Source organism: Acinonyx jubatus, chromosome C2 (genome assembly GCF_027475565.1).
Source record: "Acinonyx jubatus isolate Ajub_Pintada_27869175 chromosome C2, VMU_Ajub_asm_v1.0, whole genome shotgun sequence".
NCBI lineage: Eukaryota > Metazoa > Chordata > Mammalia > Carnivora > Felidae > Acinonyx > Acinonyx jubatus.
Window position 1 is genome coordinate 123,183,978 of NC_069384.1, and position 24,004 is coordinate 123,207,981.

General features: G+C 47.9%; 1 protein-coding gene across 6 annotated transcripts in view; it reads left to right on the forward strand.

Annotated features, from left to right (window-relative positions):
* DZIP1L (DAZ interacting zinc finger protein 1 like) overlaps window positions 1-23,733 on the forward strand; it is a 41,876-nt gene extending 18,143 nt beyond the window's left edge. For all 6 annotated transcript variants that reach the window (XM_027061776.2, XM_027061778.2, XM_027061779.2 and 3 more), the window contains 11 exons: window positions 2,023-2,151; window positions 6,895-6,957; window positions 8,180-8,320; window positions 10,599-10,629; window positions 11,667-11,720; window positions 12,063-12,196; window positions 13,951-14,143; window positions 17,483-17,699; window positions 18,142-18,329; window positions 21,809-21,948; window positions 23,517-23,733. In XM_027061776.2, the coding sequence (XP_026917577.2) occupies window positions 2,023-2,151; window positions 6,895-6,957; window positions 8,180-8,320; window positions 10,599-10,629; window positions 11,667-11,720; window positions 12,063-12,196; window positions 13,951-14,143; window positions 17,483-17,699; window positions 18,142-18,329; window positions 21,809-21,948; window positions 23,517-23,678 (1,452 nt within the window). In that variant the 3' untranslated portion in view covers window positions 23,679-23,733. The remainder of the gene's footprint in view (window positions 1-2,022; window positions 2,152-6,894; window positions 6,958-8,179; window positions 8,321-10,598; window positions 10,630-11,666; window positions 11,721-12,062; window positions 12,197-13,950; window positions 14,144-17,482; window positions 17,700-18,141; window positions 18,330-21,808; window positions 21,949-23,516) is intronic.
* The last annotated feature ends 271 nt before the right edge of the window (window positions 23,734-24,004 follow it).

Consider the following 24,004-nt stretch of genomic DNA (forward strand, 5'->3'; position numbering starts at 1 on the left):
CATCATCTCAATCTGAGATGGGAAGCCAAGGATAGGGATGGCTGTGGGGTTGAGATGAGAGCTGTGTGTGTGTGTGTGTCTGTAGTGACTTAAGCCCTCCCTGCAGTGTGGTCAGGAAAGATTTGTGGGAGATAAGATGCTCCCCCACCATATGGACCTCATGGTCCTACCCCCCCAGCTCCACACCCATCTTCCCTGAGCTGGCGTGCGCCCTGCTGACTCTCATCCCCTGACACGGCACTAGCTGACTGGATGTTTGATAGATAGGTATTGATTTGAATTTGGAGTTACTGTTCAGAAACCACCCCATCAAAGGTCAGAGGGTTACTTTTGGCTAGGAAATTCTAAGTTTTGGTGAGTGAGGACATAATTACCATCCATGGTTTCTTTTTAACTTGGATCACATTTCCCTAAACTGGAACATCATTTTTCTGTTTTTTATTTTTTATTTGTCTTTTCTCTGTAGGATTGCATATGCTGTGTTTTTGTGTTTGTGTGTCTCTCCCTGTCCCCTCTCATGTGACGTTTCATTATTTTACTTTTATTATGGGAACCAAACTGGAGACCCAAATTCTCAGTGTATTTGGATAATTACTTTGTTATTTTTTTTTCTAATTCTGGGGAGAAAAAGAGAAGATTTCGGTTAGAGTGAGTGTGAATAACACTGTAAGACAGTCTACCTCATAACACAACAAAAGATTTCCCTTGCTGTCAGGAGGGCCAATGAGAGGGAAATACTTAAAAAAAATTTTTTTTAATCTTTATTTATTTTTGAGAGTGAGACAGAGTGTGAGCAGGGGAGGAGCAGAGAGAGAGGGAGACACAGAATCTGAAGCAGGCTCCAGGCCCTGAGCTGTCAGCACAGAGCCTGATGTGGGGCTTGAACCCACGAACCGTGAGATAATGACCTGAGCTGAAGTCGGACGCTCAACTGACTGAGCCACCCAGGAGCCCCATTGGGTAGAGGGAAATACTTTTTGAAGATGTTTCTCCTCAAAATTTCTCCCCGGTACAGAAGTCTGTGAGCTTACTTTGGCTGAGTTACCTGACTGAAGAGAGATAAGATGTAGGGTAAATCCAGTGGCCAAAGGAGTACCCATTTGAATGGAAATCACCATGCCGGTTTGTCATATGCCGAGAGAGCCAGCTCTCTGGGCATCATAAATATTGGGGTGAAGGCAGAAATGACACACGAGAAGCCGAGGGTTGTGCATACACTCGATAAAGCATTTGACTCTATGAAAATACTCAAGGGGTTTAGAAATGGTTAACATTTGGACCGGATATTGTTTTAGCAATAGGGAAGAGTTAAAGATTAGCAAGAATGGTATCAGGTTAAACTCAGGGACTTGCAGTTCTTGAAAGCTTTAATGGGTCTTATGAGTTTTGTATATAATAATAGAGATGGAGATAATTTAACTTTGTGAATACAGTAGTGATATATTTAAAAATATAGCCATAGGTGGAAAGGCCTCTTCTCTCGGATCCACTTTCCTGTGTCTTTTCCTTCAGATTACACGCAGCTAGCTGAGGAATCATTAGGTATGGGTGATACCACTCCAAGCCACACAAAGCCAGGTCTGGTTGGTGACAACCAGGATTTTTTTGTGGGAGGAGGGACAGGAGTCCTCAGGGAATGGTCCAGAGTACCTGAGACCCTCCCAAAGGCCATAGGAGTCTGATTCTCTTCAGCCTATTTGAGACTGAAGAGGAAAGGGGGCAGCTGTCTAGTGAGCTCCGGATTTTGAATGCAGCAGAATGCTAGTGCTATTGAAATTATGTTCTCAAATTCTGTTCTTCCACGGGAACTTGCTTCTCCTGTGTAAGCACTGAGCTCTCAACCCTGGGGAAGGGGTGGGCAAACACACTTGTGGGTGTGTTTGCAGGCATGTAGATATCTGGTGAGGACAGCTTGGACTTTGTGGTTGGGTAAGGTGTGCCTTTTTGACATTGCTCAAGGTGTGAAAGACAACATCAAGACTAGATCTTCATCTGAATAAAACTGTGTCCCGGCCTTTTCAGAAACTGCAGGCATTGCAGTCCCACAATATGATGGAGTCCAACCTCGGGTCACTACGGGACGAGGAGTCTGAGGAGCGACTCAGGCAGACTCAGGAACTCCGGGCCCTGAAGGAGATGATGGAAATGCAGGTGAGCTAATGTCTCCTGCTTTTCCTCCGCCGCCAGCCAGGTTGTCTTCCAACAAAGTTTCTTAGTTTCGCCCTGTGGTGTTACGGAAGCTGAAAGACATCAAATTCTACATGTTCAGACCTTCTGCCAATACATGGAATCATGGAATAGGATTCTTAGGCTTGGGGCTGGGGCTTCAGGTGGGGCTGGTGATACAGATGGTACAGTATCAGGTTTGCTTGGGATCTTTTCAGAACACATACAGTTATGTCTCTTATTGGGTGCCTTTACTCTCATTTTGATTCCAACCCAGTTGGAAAGAAATCTTCTGGATTTGAAGGTATTTGGGATGGATCTAGTGATGTGATGGTAAATATTTAACAACGGCTCTCTGCTTTAACAGGTAGCAGTTGACATTTTCCGTGGTGTAGAATTTCCCGCCATCTCTGATTTTGTGCTACCACCGTGAGGTCCCTGGGTATGGCATTGCACAGGCTGGTGCACAGTCTGCTCTCATGAGCCGGCAGGAGGCGGCTGTGGCCACCCCTGGATGGATCGTGCAACGATGCAGCGAGATAGGGTCTAAATCATTGATAATCCCACGGCAAGGAAGGGCAATGGGGATCGTTACTAAATCAGGTTGTGCTTCTGCTTCTGCTTCTGCTTCTCTAAGATTGTGAAGAAAGAGCTTAAAGTCTAACTAACAGCAGTAAAATATTTCTACTGCTTGATGTTTCCTTTCACAAGTTTCCCGGTAAGGGAAGCTAATTTTTTTCTATGACCTCTGTTCACATCCTTTTGCCTAATTTTCCTTCCCGGTTTGCGAGTTTGTATAACATATGGAAGTGAACCCAGCCCTCTGTTATTCTTCTACTTATTTTTACCATAACACTGGTCTTTCAATTTTCTTTATCGTGGTTCGGGTCATACAAAATTAATAATGTTTATGTGGTCAAAATGATCAAATCATCAATTTGTTTATGGCCACTCTGACGTTTAAAAAGAAAATATTTTTGTGTTTTCTTGTAGTGCTTTTATGGCCTTATTTATTCATTCATACATACCACTTTACTGAGATATGATTGGCATGTGAAAAGTTGTACATGCTTGATGTATACAACTCAGTGAGTTTGGGGATAAGAACTCACCCTTGAAACCCTCACCACCATCAGGCCACAGTCATATCCATCACCTCCAAAAGTTTCCTTCCACTCTTTATTTTATTTTCTTTGTGTGTATGGCAGTAACACTTAACATCAGATCTACTTTCTTAGCAAAGTATACAATACAATTGAGTAGATATTTATGATATGATATTAGAAATTTGCTTTAAAACAACCTAGTCTTGGGGGTGGGAGTAGATGGGGTATAAATAAGACAAGATTTGCCATAATTGCTAATCACTGAAGCTGGGTGGTGGTATATGGGACTCCATTATTCTATATTCTCTATACTTTTGTTTATATGAGAAATCTCCATAATAAACACTTTTCGAAAAAGATTATCCCAGCGTTTCTCACACACAGAGATATTCTTAGGAAATTGAAAATTGCTCTTTAGAGCTTTTAAAAATTTTCCTACAACTTAAAAGTTATATATACTCAAAAAAAAAAAAAACCAACCACACATTACACATACTCATAAAAATCTAAAGAAAGAACAAAAAGAGGCCAAAAGAGAAAAATTTATCCACAGTCCTGACATTCAAAAATATATTCAATTTTAACATTTTGGTGTCTTTCCAAGTATAAGTTTTAGTGATACATTGTAGTGGTACTGTATATGAATGAGCAATTTTTTAGCATGCATGTTTAGGTTATAAGGTTTTTAATTCTACACACGCATACATTCAACAGATACCATGCATGTATTATGTACCAGGCATATATATCTTGCATAACGAACTTTGTACCCTTCGACCATAACTTCCCCATTTTCTCCCTGTTTTAACTTTTAGTGATCACCATTCTCTCTCTGTTTCTGTAAGTTTGACTATTTTGGATTCCACACGTAACTGAGATCATACAGTATTTGTCTTTCTTGCCTGACTTATTTCACTTAGCATGATACCTTCTAGGTTCATTCATGTTGATGCAGGATTTCCTTCTTTTTTAAGGATGAATAGTATTCCACTGTATGTATGTTGCACGTTTGCTTTATCCATTCATCTACCAATGGATTATTAGGTTTCCCTATTTTGGCTACTGTTCATAATGCTGCAGTGAACATGGGAGTGTATCTCTTTGAGATCCTGATTTCAGTTTTTTTGGATCAATATCAAGAAGTGGGATTGTTGGATTATATGGTAGTCCTATTTTTAATTTTTTTCTTTTAACAACAGGAAAAGCAATCAAGTTTATTAACAAGTATACCTCATGTACACCTGGAGATACCCTGGGGGAAATGAGTAACTCTATTTTTAATTTTTTGAGGCACTTCCAATCTGTTTTTCATAATAACTGTGTCAATATACATTCCCACCAACAGTGTATGAGGGTTCCCTTTTCTTCACATCCTCACCAATGCTTATCCTTTTTTTTTTTTTTTTTTTAATAACAGCCATCTTGACAGGTGTGAGGTGATATCTCATTGTGGTTTTATTTACATTTCTCTGCTGATTAATGATGTTATAGGCCTTTTGGGGGGAAATGTCTATTCGGGTCTTTTGTCCATTTAATTTTTTTCCCTGCTATTGAGTTAAGTTCCTTATATTTTGGATATTAACCCCTTATCAGATAATATGGTTTGCAAAATATTTTATCCCATTCTATAGGTTGTTCTCCTTTTGGGTAGAATGTTCTGTATATGTTTGGTCCATTTGGTCTGGCGTGCAGTTCAAGTCTAGTGTTCCCTTATTGATTTTCTGTCTGGATCTCTCCATTGTTGAAAGTGGGCTATTGAGGCCCAGTGCTCTTGCTGTACTGCCATTTTTCCCTTTGGTTGTATTAATATTCACTTTATATATTTAGGTGCTCTGACGTTGGATGCATATATATTTACATTGTTATATTCTGTTGATGAATGGACCCCTTTATCATTATGTGGTGATCTTCTTTGTCTCTTGTAACCGTTTTTTACTTAAAGTCTTTTTTGCCTGACAGCAGTGAAGCTACCCCTATTCTCTTGGTTACCATTTGTGTGAAATATCTTTTTCCATCCATTCAGTTGCAAGTGTGCCCTTAACGTAAGTCTCTTGTAGGCAGCACACAGCTGGATCTTACTTTTTTAGCCCATTCAGTCACTCTTTGTCTTTTGACTGGTGAATTTAATCCATTTAAATTTAAAGTAATTATTCATAAGTAAGGACTAACTATTGCCATTTTATTAATTGTTTTCAGATATTTGTAGTTACTTTGTTCCTTTCCTCCTCTCTTGCTGCCATTCTTTTTTTTTTTTTTTTGAATTTTTTTTAACACTTATTTTTGAGACAGAGAGAGAGCACGAAGAGTCAGAGAGAGAGGGGAAGAGGCAGAGAGAGAGGGAGACACAGAATCTGAAGCAGGCTTCAGGCTCTGAACTGGCAGCACAGAGCTCGACGTGGGGCTCGAACTCACGAACTGCGAGATTGGGACCTGAGCCGAAGTCGGACACTCAACCCACTGAACCACCCAGAGGCCCCAGCTGCCATCCTTTTTGATTTGATGGTTTTATTTTGTAGTGGTATGCTCTGATTGCTTTATCTTTTGCATATCTGCTGTAGGTTTTTTGTGATTAGTATGAAACTTACATAAAACATCTTCTAGGACAGCGGTCTGTTTTAAGCGGATAACAACTTAATATCAATTGCATATAACTACTCTGTACATTTACTTCTCACTTACACCAGCTGGTGTCCAGTTGGATCTGTGGCTGGTTGTTGAGATCCGTGTGCCAGCGCCACAAGCTGAGTCAGCTGTGCTCTTTCCCTCAGTTCTGAGAGGGGTGGGACAGAAGCGGGCCTCCGGGGCAGCATCCTGCAAGGCTGAGGCAGTGGGTGCTCACTCTCTGTCCCCTTCCCCCGTGGGAAAAATTGTGGGCTGAGGAGGTCTCCCTTGGCACTGAGCTGTGCCACCTTGAGGGAGAGCTGATGCAGGTAAAGTGAAACTTCTCTGGAATGCATCTATTCTCAGGTGTTTTTGCTCCATTGAGGTGCTGGAAGCTCTCAGCCGGGTTCGTGGGCTCCCATAAAGGAATTCTCATCTGTGGAGGGTTTGAGAGCTGGAACTTCTTATTGTACGGTCTTGCTGATGTAACTTCCATTTTTTAAGTTTAAATCTTTGACCCACCGAAAATTCATTTTGGTTTAAGATATGAAATAGAGATTCAAGTTCATTTTTTTTTTTGTAGGCAGTTTAACTACCTCTTGAACTCCATTTGTCAGTAATCTATCTTTCTCCAGACTAAGCTTCCATTTTTCTCCCCCATCTTTGTCTGGGCTTTCTTTCTTCTCACTACTCTGCCTAATTATGGGCCAGTACTTTTTAATTCCTGTTGCTTTATACTATATTTTATTTAATTAATTTATTTTTTAAAGTTTATTTATTTGAGAGAGAGTGAGCACGAGCAGGGTAGGGGCAGAGACAGAGGGAGAGAGAGAATCCCAAGCAGGCTCAGCACTGTCAGCATGGAGCCCGATGCAGGGCTCAAACCCACGAACCGTGAGATCATGACCTGAGCTGAAGTCAGATGCTTAACTAACTGAGCCACCCAGGTGCCCCCCGTACTGTATTTTAACATCTAGGGGTAGTTTTGACAAAAGTTTTGACAAACTTTTATCTTTTCCAGAAAACAGAATGGAAGAGAAAAATGAAGGAACTGCAGGGAGAGCACGCAGCTCAGAAGCGAGAGGTAGCCCTCCTTGGGTGGTCTGGGGGAGCTTGGTTTCCTGTGACCTCCTCTCATCCTATGGCACCCCCATCCTTCACCCCTACTCCTCTTGAACCGGTTGGCAGGTATTTTGTTGCTGACACAGTTCCTGGCGGCTGACTCCCCTCCATACAGAGAAGGCCTTGGTCCGTTGCTTAGACAGCAGCCTCCCAGGCCGGGAGGAGGGCCCCCTGGCCTTTTCTTCTGAACCCAACACCTGCTTTACACTGCGGTCCTCCCTGCAGGGACCCCTTCAGGCTCTGCGAGGAGGGTTGTGCTGATAACCTCTGATGAATTGCCTGGTCCTTTCATGTTTGGGCCCTTCTCTGAAACCCCACCCAGGAGACAAGCAGGTGGCTGTGGACCTCAGCTGTAGTTCAGAGGGAGCCCAAATGGAAGGGCTCAGACACTGAGACCAGGGAACAGAGAGCAGCAGGCCTCAGGGCGAGAAAACAGCTTCTATGAAAATGCCCCTGAGAAGAAAGCAAATTGAGGAGGAAGCCAATTAACAAGAACCCTATGTTCTGCTTGTAGAGAGCTCAGAAGTTAAAAGTCTCAGATCAGAGGCTGGCACGTGATAGACACCCCCAATTCCTGTAATTTCCATCTTGGTGGTTTTATTTTATTTAAGATGTTTTAAAATGGGCAATACACTTAAATTTATTCAAAAAGCAGAAGAAATATGTTAAGGTACCCTCAGTAAAGTGTGCTGAGATATATTAAGGTTCACTTCCTCCCCATCTCCATCTACCTGCCCCCAAAACCCACCCCACAGCTGACTTTTATTGCTTTCTAGTGTAGTTTTCTAAAGTTTCTTTATGCAAACATAAGTAATATCATCTTCTCTCTGCTCTTACAACAGCATGTGACCATATTTCCTTCACCTTTTGTTTTTACCTAAAAACACAATTTGAGGACTTTTGAATGGCCTCAGGTTATCTGACTGTGCTTCAGTGGGCAGTCACACTGGACAGAGAGCCTTTTTGCCCTGATCTTAGGGGCCTGAGTTCAATTCTTATTTTCCCTTGAGTGAAGCGTGGACAGTAGTCAATCTTGTTAGAAAGCCACCTGTCCAGGTCTGGCAGCCCCCTCCCCTGCTTCAGGTGAAACTCCGGCCAGTGTTTGCCTACAGGTGCAGGCCCTGCAGATCCTGGGCAGCCATAGGTCCCTGCGGACATGTGACTGACACTCCTGTGCCCCCCAGCTGCAGGAGCAGAATGAGAGGCTCCAGGCCTCCCTGTCTCAGGATCAGAGGAAAGCAGCCGCCCAGGCCCAGCGCCAGATCAGTGCTCTCCGTGCCCAGCTCCAGGAACAAGCCAGGCTCATCACCTCCCAGGAAGAGATGGTAGGTCTGTCCCTCTTCCCAGCCAGGCCTCGGTGCCCCTCGACCTCTGCGAAGATCTCCTTCCCTTCTCTGGGACTCACTACTGGCACTGGTCTCATTAGTCAGGCTCATTAAGGAGAGAGAAAGGTCCTCAGGCTTCAGGGGCACAGAATGGTGAGGATGCAGCCTGTCTTTTTCCAGGCCGAAGACGTGCCTGCTGTCCTTAGGGGCTGTGTTACTGGGTTCACACTAACATCAGAGACCATCTAAGGACAGGCACCTGGTGGATACTTGGCTTAGTACTGCATTTAAACCTCACTCTTCAAGGCAGATATTGCTGCCTCCTCATCGTCACTTGACAGATGATGCAACCGGCTGGAGAAGTCAAGTGCCTGTCTTGCATCCACATTGGACACCCTGTAAGAGCCAGGGGAGGATTCAGCCCTGGCCAGGCAGTGGAATACACAGCCTATGTTCTTTTCACTGTGTCCACAGACATAATTTCCTACCCAATACCCTTTTGATAAGTGAACACCCTCTGGTGAGGTTGTCAGATAAACTGGTATGATGAGAAGTCACTTACTCACGAATGCCTCTCTCTTAAAACTGGCCCCAAGACTCTGCACCTGTTGCTCAGCTCCCCCTTCTGAGTTCCAGGTCAGCAGAGAAGTGTATGTGTCCTCAGAGGGGCCCCTCTGTGGCCTCAGGTCCTTGCCATGGTTCTGATACCACCCTCCACACAGATTCTCTAGGCACAGCACTTTCTGTCACTATCTAGTTCAGTCTTCTTGTTCCTGCACGCTGGCTATTTGTGCTCTTCTGTTTTCCCAGCCATATTTCAGCCAAGTGTCTAACCCCGTCCCTTGCTGCTTTTCTTTTTACTGCACAGCCCCTCCTCCCACCTCTGCAAACACTTAGCTTCACTGCTGTGGCCACCTCAGGACCAGTCTGGACATCTCTTCCTTCTGTTATCCAGAACTCTTGTTTGCAAACATTTCACTTAGGAGCTCATTGGTTAAACATGGATTTAGAATAGGTTAATAGGGGGTTATTTTTATTGTAAAAGAGGTGACAATTGATGGCCTTGGTTTAGCAGCAAAATTATGCCATTGGAAATCCAGGCTGTTTTTCTTTTTACCATCTTCAGTGTGTTGACTTCTGTTCTCATGCTTGACTCTCACATCTGCAAGATGGCTGCCATGGCTCCAACCATCACAACCATATTCAATAGAAGAAGTGGATGAAAAGGCCCCTTTATAAGACTTTTGCTTATGTTTTATCAATCAAAGCTGTATTACATGGGCAACTACAGCTGCAAAGAAGGTTAGAAAGCAAGTAATTAGTTTTACAGTCTCTAGAATAGAGGTGGACAAGGGAGGAAACATTTGGAAATGGACATTGGATGTGTCATTCATTGGTAGATAATAAAAAACAACTCAAGCTTAAGCAGAAGAGGGAATTTGTCATTAGGGTAGACAGGGTGTCTCACAGAGTTCATGGCAGGAGAGCAGCTGAGTCTGGGAATAAACTGGAACCAGATACATGAATGTGGTCAGGGGTTTTCCTTTGCTGTGTACCTCTGTTCTGTATATCTGCTGCAATTTTTTTCTTTTATTCTGAAGATCACCTTTCACTTCATATGTGTCCCATGTGGCAAAACAAACAAGCAAACAAGTAAACAAAACCCAAACCAAAACCAGTTGGCTGCCACTGGCTCTTGACTTCACATGTTATCAGTTCAGAGTTCTCCTCCCAAACCTAGACAGTCAGCTCTGTGGGGGGTGGGGAGGGGTCACATACTCACAAGCAGCTGTCCCATGTGCAGCTATGTGGAAGGAGGATGAAGAGGAGGGGGGCCGTGCAGACAGTTTAGTGACCGTCCACATCACTCCTCCTTCCTCCCAGGGGGCACTCAGCTCAGATGCCCCCGTCGTGGGAGGGAGCCTACCTTGCCCTGGTTGTCCACCAATTGTACCAAAAGTATTGATTGTGTCCCTGTCCCCCTCAGCTTGCATGGGGCTCCTGCCCTTCAAATCACAGTCCCTCTCTGAAGGGGGGCGGGCGTTCCCACCAGGGGAAAAGGCAGCACGATGCCATGCTGGTTGCTGCCATCCAGCCTTGGTGCCACCCCCCTCCCCCCACTTATGGAGATGCTGTTGGGCAGTGTACTTTGAACTCCTCGCTCCCAGGGGGAGGCACGGAAGCAGTGGCTGTCCCTTCTTTATGGTGCTAGGCAGAGGCACTGCTCAGAGTAGAGTCCCCTGCTGGCTGTAACCTGCTCTCTTCCACATCTTTGTAGATCCAGACCATGTCTCTGAGGAAGGAGGAGGGTAAGCCTGCACGGGGTGTTTTGTCTTGTCCTCTTCTCTCTCCTGTTCCCCACCAGTCAATTTGGAAAATGAGGGTGGTGGTGGTGGTGACAGCAGCTCAGGGGACATGTGCTGTCAGGCTCTTCGGCTGGGTGAGGGAGGGCAAGAAGATATTTTCTTCTGGAACATATAGGGCTCCAGCCTGTGGTGGATTCTTACCTGGCCTGCTCTTCTCTGTAGGGTGGTGGAGACATGGGGAAGGGTGAGGATCCTGGGGGCAGTGATGGATGGAGCAGGGTTTGGGAAAAGGTTCTTTCTAACTCATCACGTCTGCGGTTTGGACCATCAACTTTTACCTTGCTCCCAGGGGGTAGCACGTTGTCCCCAAATCAGTGTGAATGTGGCCGGTTTAGAGAGTATGCTGTCTTCCTCTGCTGTGCTGTGTGCGGGAGTGCACGTGCTGGCCTCTAAAGGGAGACAGTAACCAGCAGGGCACTGCCCCTACCTGGACGGCCCTGGCCAGCCCCTTATGAAACCTGGCCCTTCCTGCTCCATCCCACTTCTTCTGTCCTACCTCTTCAGCCTCCCTTCTGCCTTTTCTTGCAAATCCACACATCTCTTCCCATCCCCTGCCTCTAGGTCAGACGTTTCTTTCCCAGCTTTGCAAGCAGTTCAGAGAAGCACTGTCCCTGCAGCCCCAACCTTCCCAAGGGCTTCGCCGAGCACTTTAGATTCATGGTCTCATTACACTGTCCCCACAATTTAATGTGGGCTGGGCATTATCATCCTCATTTTCTAGATGAGGAGACTGAGGCTTGGCGAGGTTCCAGGACTCCCCGTGTTGTGCACAGCTGGTTGGGCAGGGCTGGACTGTGTGAATTCTGGTCTTTCTGGCTCCCCGTGTCAGTGTTTGTGACCATGGCTCCATCCCGGGTAAAGAAACAACTGGAGGGCTTACCCCTTCTTGCTGACACTCATGTGGTGTCCCATGCTTTCCTCTGGGTCAGGGATAGGGTCCAGGGCATTGAGGCCACACTAACTGTTCCTGCTCTTCTCAGGGATCCACAAGGGCCCGAAGGCTATGGACACAGAGGAGGACTCTTCCGAGGAAGGTGAGGTCTTAGTTTCTTTCCCTGGTGTCTAATGCAGGACACAGAATTGTCCTCTTCATTGTTTAGTTTGTGTCTACTTCACCGTGTCTGGCTACTGAAGCTGGGGGGGAGGAGAAGTAGAGACAAGGAAATAAGTATTTCTGAAGCCCTTGTGTGTGCCGGGCACGTTACACACAGGCACTAACATGCGATCTAAATGGTCCACCGATGGGTCAGCGACTTGCCCAGAGTCACAGAGCCGGCAGGCGTGTGGAGGCAGGATTTGGAATGGCATCTGACGCGTAGCCTGTCCCGTGTGCCTGTCTCACCTCCTCTCACCTTGGTCATTGTCTTGTGCTGCAGAGTTAGAGGACTCTGGAGACGGACAGCAGAAGGTGCTGGCAGCACTGAGGCGAAACCCCACCCTGCTGATGCAGTTCAGGCCAATCCTGGAGGACACCTTGGAAGAGAAGTTGGAAAGCATGGGGATAAAGAGAGTAAGATCCCGGGCTACTGTTGTGAGGGCTGCTGTCTATCGTTTAGACACACGATGTTCTTAACCTGACAGATGCTTGATTGCTCTTTACAGTGTAGGCTTATTCGTCTTATTTGTTCCAACTGGGGTGCCTTTCATACCCAGGAACGTGAGCCCACACAGCTTCCCCTCACCGCACGGCAGCAATGTGGTCTCTCTTCTCTGTTTCCAGTGGATTCTTGGGGTGTCGCCCTGCATCCTGACCTTTCTGTGCTCTCCACTCATCTGTGTCTATTTCTGACAGAGGGAATTTAATTGGTTCAGTCTGCCTTCTGAAAGGGTCCCTTGGGTGAAGTGTCCATCATCAGTGGCACACGTGGCCACAGCACTCAGCAAGTGGCTGTGGGTGAGGCAGGCAGTGAAAGCTATGTCTGGGACCCTCATGCCCGTGTTTAACCAGAGGATGCATTTTATCATTAAAGGCATCGATGACATATTTTATTAAATAAAAACACTAACCTTTGAATGTTTTCAACTACTGTTCCATCTAACTTTGGCCCTATGATCAGATTTGATTAAAACATTTCTTTCTGGGGCGCCTGGGTGGCTCAGTCGGTTAAGCGCCCGACTTCGGCTCAGGTCATGATCTCACGGTTCATGGGTTTGAGCCCCGCGTTGGACTCTGTGCTGACAGCTCAGAGCCTGGAGCCTGTTTCAGATTCTGTGTCTCATTCTTTTTCTGCCCCTCCCCTGCTTGCACTCTGTCTCCCTCTGTCTCAAAAATAAACAAACATTTAAAAAATTTTTTTAAAAACCCATTTATTTCTTTTTTTAAACTTTTTTTTAAATGTTTATTTTTGAGAGAGAGAGAGAGAGTGCAAGCAGGGGAAAGAGAGAGAAAGACATGGAATCCAAAGCAGGATCTAGGTTCTGAGCTGTCAGCACAGAGCCCGATGTGGCGCTCGAACTCACGAACTGTGAGATCATGACCTGAACTGAAGTCAGATTCTTAACTGACTGAGCCACCCAGGTGCCCCCTAAAACATTTCTTTCTAACCTTGAATGAATCCTTATGGGCTCTGGGTGGATGTCAAAAGCCCAAGCAACTTCCAGTAGGCCTTGGAAGAAAAATGTTTATTCATTTTTAAGAGAGAGAGAGAGAGAGAGAGAGAGAGAGAGAGAGAGAGAGAGAGAATGAGCAGGGGAGGGGCAGACAGAGAGGGAGACACAGAATCTGAAGCAGGCTATGGGCTCTGACCTATCAGCACAGAGCCTGATGCAGGGCTTGAACCCACGAACCATGAGATCCTGACCTGAGCCGAAGTCAGATGCTTAACCGACTGAGCCACCAGGTGTCCCTGCAGTTCATTTTTCACACATTGTTAGGCACAGAGGACAACCCGTCTGGCATGATGGTTATGAGGTACAAATGAGGTACAAAAGGAGCAAGCTCTGGTCTCTGTCCTCACATGAGTGGGGTGGCGGAAGGGCATGTCCCACCTGAGCCCCAGAAGCTGTGATGTCGATGGGGTTGTGTGTAGTCCCATTGCATCGTCTTGCCATGCACGTTTTGATGCAGCTCCCAGACCCTAAACCATTACACTTCCTGCAGCGTGTGCAACCACTGCCCACCCTGCTCTGATGCTCACCCCATCCTCTTCCAGAAAGCACTGGGTGCTGAGCACAGTGACTCCCAGGCCAGCAGCAGGTGCAAGAGGCTTAGGGGAAGGAGTAGGGGAACTTCTGTCTCCAAAGGGGAACTTCTGTCTCTTCTAGGATGCAAAGGGAATCCCCTTTCAAACTCTCAGACACCTCGAGTCCCTCCTGAGAGCCCACCGGGAGCAGAAGGCACGGAGGTTTTCTGAATTTCTGAGTCTGAGGGAAAAGCTTGTCAAGGAAGCCACCAGTAGAGTGAAGCAGAGACAGAGACACATGGCCCCGGCATCCCAGTTGGACAGCAGGGCTCCAGGTGAGCTGGTCAGAGGGCTTGCTTGGGGGCTGGGGCTGAGAGGGTCCAGGCTTGTTTGCACACGAGGAGGGTGTACTTTCTGCCTCCAGCAGGGCATTGCTTGAAAGAGCGAGATGGCAGTGTCTTTGCAGGTGACTGAGTCCGAAAGTCCTCTTTTGGGGGAAACAGGGTCAAGGAGTGGGCCCCAGGGTCACCCAGGGAAGCTGGAGGAGAGCCGGCGTTAGAGCCTGTGGTTAGCCCTGAGCTTGCTGCCCCTGCTTTGCAGGTTTACTTGCTCTGACCACAAGTTGAACTTTGCTCCAACAGAGAGGAACACAGTTTCTGGCCCTGAAGCCAGGGATGTCAGTGCTGGGAGAGGGCCCAAGGCCTGAGAGCACTGGGGCTTCAGGCAGGGGCAAAAGGGATCAAATGCAAAGTCTGCTCCAGAGCTGTGGGAGGCTGGGCGAGGTCTGCCTGCTGACACACCCTCAGAGCTCAGGCTTGGTTCCCTGGGCCGGGTCACAGCCACTGCTTCGCCCCTGGGGTTTGTGACAAGGAAAGGCCGGGGCGGGGGGGGGGGGGGGTGGTTCTTGGGGAGGATTCAAGTGTGTGAGTGGTGGCCCTCCAGTCTCTGCCCTCGGGGAACTGAGGAAGCAAGGGAACTTGTGTTCCTAGGTTTGAGAGCCCCCTGTTTCTAGAGGATTTCCAGATCCACCGAGCTGCTGAAATTAGGGGCCCAGGGGAGGGCTTCATGGGGTCTGAGGCTGTTTGTGCAGTGTGGTGCTGCAGCTCCTTTTCCTCATGAGTATATACCAGGGGGCTATTGATTGTCTTATCGCCTTGTGTCCAGGCAGACCCAGCCTGAACTCGTCATCCTAAGGAATTTCCCAGAGTGTGGACCACATTCTCTGGGGATGTGAGAGATGATTTTAGTTGGTACGTGGACCAATAATTCTAGAATTTACTAAGGCCGATCCGTGCCAAGCACAAATCCTCTGCTGGGAAACTGGCCCAGACTTGGTGATGATGGGGCCAAGCACAGGGGTGGTGGGTGCGCGGCAGAGAGAGGGGACCGGGAGGCACGGCAGAAGGAAAGCATCCTCTGAGGACAGGCTTCCAGAAGAGGAAAGGTATCTTGCTCCTCCAGGCACCCCCTCCCCTCCAGCCCTTGCTCCTGTGGTCAGAAAACCGGAGTGAGAACCACCCCCTTGCCTGTCTCCCCTTCCCTGGTCCTGGGGCCCTGCCGTCCCCAGGGTATGTCACAGAGGTGTGACGTGAGCACTGTGTTTCCACAGCATTTTGCAGACCTCTCTTTCCAGCTGGATGCCCACGTGCTCGTTTTCTAGGTCCCACGAGTGCTGCATGAATGCTCACCTCTGATCTCCACTTAGATTGTGCCTCTTTTGTTTTGGGGCAGAGCTGTGGGATGTAGCAAGGCTGTGAGTGGCAAGAGCCCTGGATTTGGGGTGGCTGATGACCTGGGTTTGCAGGTACCACTGACTTGCGTGGAGCTGTGGGCCCTGAGTCCCTGGATGTCTTGCAGCCCCGGTAAAGTAGGGAAAACGACACTCTCCTAAGGCATCTGGGGCCAGGTGGGTGCTGTGGGTAAAGTGCTTAGCTTGGTGTCTGTGTGCAGTAACTGTAGCTATTCTTGTTACTTTCCGTCAGCGAGTCTGTCTGCTTTCCCCTTCTCTCCAGTCTGTTCTTAGAAGGTCCACTTCTGTGTAAGTGCATTCTCTGAGAGCGGTGTATTTCCAGCGTTTTTGATCTTGAACTGCAGTAAGAAACACAGTTTACCTGTGACAGTCCACACACGTAAGAGTTTTGTGGGAAAGTACTCTGACACTCTGCGATGCCCTTCTCTTCCCTTTCCATAAAAAAAAAAAAAAAAAAATTGCTGATCCTGGATACCCCGCTGGGGAATTCGGAAAAGGGAGGGGCTGGGTCTGAGTGCTTACCTTTATTTTATTTATTTATTTATTTATTTATTTATTTATTTATTTATTTTATATTTATATTTATATTTTTTATTTTTATTTTTATTTATTTTTTCAATATATGAAATTTATTGTCAAATTGGTTTCCATACAACACCCAGTGCTCATCCCAAAAGGTGCCCTCCTCAACACCCATCACCCACCCTCCCCTCCCTCCCACCCCCCATCAACCCTCAGTTTGTTCTCAGTTTTTAAGAGTCTCTTATGCTTTGGCTCTCTCCCACTCTAACCTCTTTTTTTTTTTTCCTTCCCCTCCCCCATGGGTTTCTGTTAAGTTTCTCAGGATCCACATAAGAGTGAAACCATATGGTATCTGTCTTTCTCTGTATGGCTTATTTCACTTAGCATCACACTCTCCAGTTCCATCCATGTTGCTACAAAGGGCCATATTTCATTCTTTCTCATTGCCACGTAGTACTCCATTGTGTATATAAACCACAATTTCTTTATCCATTCATCAGTTGATGGACATTTAGGCTCTTTCCATAATTTGGCTATTGTTGAGAGTGCTGCTATGAACATTGGGGTACAAGTGCCCCTATGCATCAGTACTCCTGTATCCCTTGGGTAAATTCCTAGCAGTGCTATTGCTGGGTCATAGGGTAGGTCTATTTTTAATTTTCTGAGGAACCTGAGTGCTTGCCTTTAAAGGACTGAGTTCTGGGAGGATTTAGTGGGTCTGGGTGGCCCATGTGGTCCTGTTGCGACCTCTGGTGGCAGCAGGGTCTCCCTGCAATGTTGTCTGCACTCCTGCGGCTGCAGCCTGGGTGGGTAGAGAGGATGGGTGCTCTTGGCGAGGTCAGCCCCTAGCACTACACAGGGAGGGTTAAGCTGCTGACAAGCTGGGCCCCTCTTCATTTTTTTGGTTAAGTTTCTTTATTTGTTTTAAGACAGAGAAAGAGAGTGCGAGAGCAGGGGAGGGGCAGAGAGAGAGAGGAGAGAGTGAGAATCCCAAGCAGGCTCTGCACTGCCAGCACGGAGCCCGATGTGGGGCTTGAACCCACGAACCATTAGATCATGACCTGACCAAAGTTGGATGCTCAACTCACTGAGCCACCCAGGTGCCCCACGGGCCCCACTTCAGACCTGCCGACTCCTGTGGGACTCCTGGAATGATGGCATGACCCTGGAAGACCAGCTGCTCTCCTGGTCTGTGCTAGAACTGTGGGTCCCAGCCCTGAGTCTGGCCAGCAGCAGGACTCCCGTGGTGGGGGCGGTGGTCATATTTGCGCTGGTTATCATGGTATGCTGCGACAGACTGACTTGTCCATTTCTAGTGTGCCGGAGCCTGTCTCTACGTCCTCTTCGGGCTTGAAGCCCCAGATGCTCATGCCTTGGAACTTATTCCTATCTGTGTTTCTAGTCAAAAGCCAGCAGAACCCACTGGCCATTAAAGAGGCCCAGCCAAAGTCCAGGACGCTGCATGTGGCATTGCCATCTAAGCCAGCAGAGCCGCCCACGACAACTCTTCAGAGCCGCAGCAGCCACGGTCCTGGCCTGGCTCCCGTGCCCACCCCTACTCCGCGCCCCAGAGCACGTGGACCCTCCGGCACCTCTGCTTCCTCAGGGCCCGGGCCAAGGTGAGCCCCGGACTCCGCACTCCCCCTGGGTCTTGGCAGTGGCTCCCAGCCTCAGGCAGCCCTGATCTGGGCTTCCCGCAGGCTTCTGCAGACAGGTGAGGGGCAGAGACAGAAGTGAACAGGAGAAGCCTCAGTTGGGGTCCATCCTGAGACCTCACGAAGAGACTGGGGTCCTTTGCTCCTGGCCAGGACAAACCCACCCCTACCTTCCCCATCTCTTCCTTAAAGGCTTTAGTTGCCACGCCGGAAAGGCTGGGTCCTCACCTTCTAACAAAGTTGCTGGTGTGGCTGCTATGCTCCAGAGTGACTCCTGGCTATCATCTGGGCCCAAGGAAGGAGCAGGGCTGACTTGGGGCAAATCAGACACGCTTGCAAGTGGTGAGGTTTGGCTTCCAAAGCTTTTCTGGCCCACGTAGCCCTCATTTCTTCTTGTCCATGACAGTACACCCCCATTCAGTTCTGAAGAGGACTCAGAGGGAAATTCTGTGCAGCGGACATCTCTCCAGCCCCCACGAGGTCCTTCCAGGATGGGGCCCCGGCCAGAGGACAACTGGGACTGGTCTGACACAGAGACGTCGGAGGGGAGTGCCCAGCCCCCTGAAAAAGGCTCAGGTGGGCTGGCTTCCTCAGGTGAGTGATCTGGGACCATTGAGGTGGCCCTTCTCCAGCCCAGATTTCTCTAGTCCTGGAAACACTCTTTTTCTTTGGGTTCTCTGATTTGGCAACTCATTGTGACTTGGAGAGAATGACTGTCCCTCCCATCAGGTATTTTCCTGTGGTCGCAGAGACAGTAGAAGAAGGATAGAATCTGAGTGAGTTTTATTTTGCCCCTTGTTTTGTCGTTGAATTGCCTAACTGGTGGAGTTGGAGGAGCTCACTCCTTTTGTCCTCCACATCCTTACCATTAGAGAATGAACATGGTGGCCAGACAAATGGAGATTAAAGTGTTGTTCTATTACTGGAGATAGTGCCTAGTAATGCTAAGGCATAGGCTTCCTCTCAGAGCCTGATTGGCTCCTGAGGCCAATGTGGGGACCCCCTCCAGCCTCCCCAACCCAGATTCTCACCGTACTTGTGGCTATATGGGGTGGGGTCAGCAAAACCGCAGAGAGGGCTGAAGTATGCCGCTGTGGGGACAGTCCAGCTGGCCTCCAAACGCAGTCACAGGTGCAGGGAGCATATCAGAAAAAGAAAGATGGCCCAGGGGATGTTGCAGTCCCTCTGCTTGGCTACTCCAGTGGATAGGAGAGGTAAGAAAGTGTGGGGGGCGCTGAGAGGGTGTCCATGCTCTGCTTGCCCAACCTGGTAGAGGAGGAATGCCTTCATACCACGCATGAGGTGACGTGTGCCACACACATTGTCACTGATGTCCAAACTAAGTCTCTGACACCTTATGTTACTTGTTCAAGGTCCCAGAACTAATAACGTGAAAAACAGATTCTGTATTATGTTTTTGAAGTTAATGTGTTGGTGGCATTTTTTTTTACCTGAAAAATAAATTTTTCCCAGAAAGAACTGCCTTCAGCCATTTTCCTAATTTTGAGAATATCCACACAGTCTTTTATGCTTCTTGAGTTCATTAGTACCAGATCAAGGGGTTGTGGTTACCCAGTCAACTATCACTGCAGTAAAAGTAGCCTGAGGGCAAACCTAGGTTACAATGAACATTTTGAGAGATATAGTTGGTTGTAACACATGCAGTCTCACACAAAGAAAGTTCTTATAACAAAAGAGTAATGAAAAGTGTGGTTTTCCAGCTAACCTTAAGATGGAGGGTGACAGCTTCAGAAGGTCACAGTGAAACTTCACAGCAGGCTGACTCATTGCTACCAATGGTCTTAGGGACATAGTGGCATTTTTACAGGAAAGTTCTTTGCCCTTTTCAGCAAAGAGATTTAGCAATTTCACTTGATGAAAAGACATCATAGAAATTTGAGTTAAATGTTATGATTAACTGGAATGAATATATCCATTAAACTTGTCACTTTCTTTAAGATTTTTAAAAAATATTTATTTATTTTTGAGAGAGAGAGAGAGAGAGAGAGAGACAGAGTGTGAGCAGGGGAGGGGCAGAGAGAGAGGGAGACACAGAATCCGAAGCAGACTCCAGGCTCTGAGCTGTCAGCACAGAGCCCGACATGGGGCTTGAACTCACGAACCGTGAGATCATGACCTGAGCCGAAGTCAATTGCTTTAACTGACTGAGCCACCCGGGCGTCCCTAAACCTGTCACTTTCTATCTAACAGTGTACTACAATAACTAATTGAGCATTTTTCTTCTGAAACAACTAAGTCAACTCCCATTCTTTCAAGATTTTCTTTTATTTTTTTCTTTTTATGTTTTTTAAATTTATTTTTGAGAGAGAGAGAGAGAGAGAGAGAGAGAGAGACAGAGGATCCGAAGTGGGCTTTGCATTGACAGCAACGAGCCTAATGTGGGGTTTGAACTCATGAATCGTGAGATCATGACCTGATCCAAAGTCGGATGCTCAACTGACTGAGCCACCAGGCACCCCTCTTTTAAGATTTTCTTATAAAACTGTTAATGGATAGGCCTGCAGCTTCTGGCTTCAGTTGAACTTTCTTTTTCTTAATTTTTTTTAATGTTTATTCATTTTTGGGGGAGAGAGAGAGAGAGAGAGAGAGAGAGAGAGAGAGAGACAGAGTGTGAGCAGGTGAGGGGCAGAGAGAGGGAGACACAGAATCCCGGAGCAGGCTCCAGGTTCTGAGCTGTCGGCACAGACCGTGATGTGGGGCTCGAACTTGTGAACCACGAGATCATGACCTGAGCCAAAGTCGGATGTTTAACTGACTGAGCCACCCAGGCACCCCTTCAGGTGCATTTTCTAGCCAAGGCTTAAAGAACATGGAAATGAAGAGTTTTGTCTTTTCAAAGTCATCAAGTGGAAACTTTGGAATATAAACCCATATCTGAACAACCTGTAAATTCCATGCTCTTAATGGATTCTGCAGAACTTTATCTTGTCCATAGCATATTCCAAGCCTGCCAGTCCATCAGAATCCACCAGAAGTAAATCTTTGGAGAAGTACCGATGGCCACCAGGTGGGGCAATAAGATGGAAAGGTGTTAGAAGTGGGAGTCAGGAGTCCTCTGATAGTTTGGGTGCTGTCACTTGTTACCCGCTTGTGTGAGGGGTTTTGGTTTCTTTTCTATAAAATGAGGTATCAAGACAAGACAATGAGAAGTGAGGAACACAGTGCCTGGTACATAGTGGCCCTTAACAAACATTTCTTGAGGGGCCCCTGGGTGGCTCAGTCTGTTAAGCGTCCAGCTTCAGCTCAGGTCATGATCTCACCACTTGTGGATTCGAGCCCCGCATTGGTCTCTGTCCTGATGACAGCTCAGAACCTGGAGTCTGCTTTGGATTTTGTGTCTCTCTGTCTCTGCCCCTCCCCTGCTTTTGTTCCATCTCTTTTTCTCTCTCTCAAACATAAATAAACATAAAAGAATTTAGAAAACAAACATTTCTCCAATGAGTCATTGAACCAAGGGCTGTTGGAGCCCCAGACGGCTGCTCAGAGCCTCAGACGTTTGAATCCTACAAGGCCATGGTTAGCTCCCTGCTTCCTGGCCATTCTTGAGATCTGGCCATCCGTCATGGTTTACCATGTCACCAGGAGTCTGTTGATAGTCTTTCTGCCTTGCTTAGCCCCCCTTCCTGCATGGAGTTTGCAGAAAGCCTGTCGGCCCTCAGTCCTTCTGTGATGATTTATTTTTATGATATTTCTTCTCATCTCAGTGCAGATGTTGAAGGAGGCTGTGTCTGCACGTTAGTCTTGCTTTTCATGTACCAAGTGAGCAGAGGTTCTGCCTCTGCCTCCCATTTGGAGAGAAGAACAGCTTTCTAAGCCTCTGTCTGCAGCCATGTTGTTAAGTGCAGTTATATTATTAGGATGGTCAAAGCCTTCTTTTTCTGGCACCCATTGGCCTGGGCCTTCTCTCTATCTTCGCCCCTCTTCTTTGTGGTTACCCTTTCTTCTTCCTCCTGACCCTTCTCTACACTCCCTCTGTCCACTCCAGAGCCTGGTCATGACCTACAAGGATGAGGCATTCATTCTCTGGAGTTCTCCCTCTGGTTGCCTTCCAGGAACCCTGGTGCAGTCGCTGGTCAAAAACCTTGAGAAACAGCTGGAGGCTCCAGTGAAGAAGCCTGCTGGAGGGGTCAATCTGTTCTTAATGCCCAGCGCCGGCCCACAGAAGGCTGCCGTGCCAGGAAGGAAGCCCCAGGTAGGGTGCAGGACTCTTGGAGGTTGCCCTGCCATTTCCCACAGAGCCAGCTCTGAGTTTGGGGGCCTGGGGTGGGGTCTAGTGAGTGTCAGCCTTGGCCCTAGTGGGACATCACAGGTGACCTCACTGTCTCCTCTGCCCCTGCCCAGGTGGAGGGGTGGACACTTTCAAATGCTTTTTTTTTTGTATCTCTGTTGACATTAAAAAGCCTTTTGGTCCATTATACAAGCAACTGCTCGTATAGGTCGCTTCTCCTGGTCACTCACGCTCCCATTTCCTGCCTCTGACACAGCCTGGACCTGACTCTGTGCCCAGCTGCTGGTAGTAGCTGCTCTCCTGGCTCTGGTTCACCCCACCACGGGCTTCAGCCCCTTCCTTCACTCAGCCGAGGCCCCCAACACCAGGCTGAGTGCGGAGCAGACTTCTCCTCAAGGGCAGGCATTGGAGTGGGCGACAACATATAATGGGAATCTTTAGACATTTCATTCTCAATATTCCAGGCCATTCCTCATCACTAAGAATGCCTTGGTGGCCTTGCCTCTCTGAGGCTCTAGCTGCTGTCAGACTTAGAGCTCAGATGCTCAGACTCCCCAACATTACCATTCAGACGCCCTCCTCATTGCTTCCGGTCAGGGAGTAACTCCCATGTGCCTGTTACTTTCTGGGGCAGAAACATTTAGAGCTCTCGCTACTTCACATTCCTGTATCACCTTTTTCAGTCAAAAAGGTGCCTCCTGGGATGACCAGAGCTATTGCCCTAACGGTCTGAAGTAGTGGGCAATCACTTTCTCAGGAGACCATGTTCTTATTACATAATGTGCTTGGTTTATTATATAGCCCATGTGCATTGGTGAGTATCTAGTCCAGGTGATTAAAATAAATTTGCCCCTTTTCCCCTGGGGAAAGAGGGTCACTATCCAACAGCAGGCTTAGCCTGCTGCCCTGGGCCCGGGGTGGTTCTGATTGCTTGGCTTTACGTTCTGGGAGAAAATGCACAGGATGTTCTTATCAAAACCCAGGTAGCCCTCAGTGCCAGGGGGTGGGGCACTGAGAGCTCTGAGGGGTGACTGTGGCTCAGGGGTACCCCCGGGCTCTTGCGTTGGCTGCAGCCCAGACCCTTTCCAGGCTGACGGTTCCTGGTCCCCAAGAGCTATCCTCCTGCTCCTTTGGTCAGGGTATTAACCAGCCCCGCAGAAGCCATCTGAGGGCAGGTGGGGAGGGACTTTAGCCCCTGCTGCATTCAGGAAAGTCAAGGCTCTGGGCGTTCAGCTCCATCTATGTGGGGGATTGAAAAATCTAGACAACGTTTAAATAAGAGCAGCCTGATTTGCTGTAAGCCTTTCCAAGGGGCTTGCCTTGGTTTGGCCAGTGGAACTTCAGGAGCGTTTGAAATCACTCTGACCCCAGGTCTCTGAAGCAGGTTTTCAGACAGGGAAACATGAAAAAGCAGGAGAAGGAATGTCTCCCAACTGCTTCTTCCAAACCTGCATTTTGTCCCTGTGTCTGTCCAGCATTTTCATACTCCCTTGTCAGAATGCATTTTCTTCTCCCCCCTTACTTCCCTGCAGCTTTCAGATGATGAGACTGACTTGGAGATCTCTTCCTTGGAAGATCTCCCCCAGGACCTGGGCCAGAGAGAAGAACTGAAGCCCCTGTCTCGCTCAAAGCCGCCGGAGAAGTTTGGCACCAGCCCTTGGAGCCCTGGCCGACCCAGGGTCCCTGGCTGGTGATCCCACCCCAGAACCTGGCTGGGGCCAGCTCAGGGTGCCCTCCGCCCTCCCCCCCCCCCCCCCCAACACAAGAGGCTACTAGGCCGCTCTTGTCTTCACCAGTAACTGAGAGGTCTTCTCTGGAAGAGAAGGTCTGTCTGGAGATAAACAGAGCAGAAGGGGGATATAATTTCTCCTCTCTTGCCTGTGAGGAGGGGTCCTGTTTCAGAGCTCCAGGGGCACCTGGCTGGGTGCTCCCAGTCCTATGGTTTGAGAAAGGGTTATAATGAGCCCTTTCCTCCCCCCACCTCCATGTTCACTCCAGACTGAAGGAGCCACTTGATCTT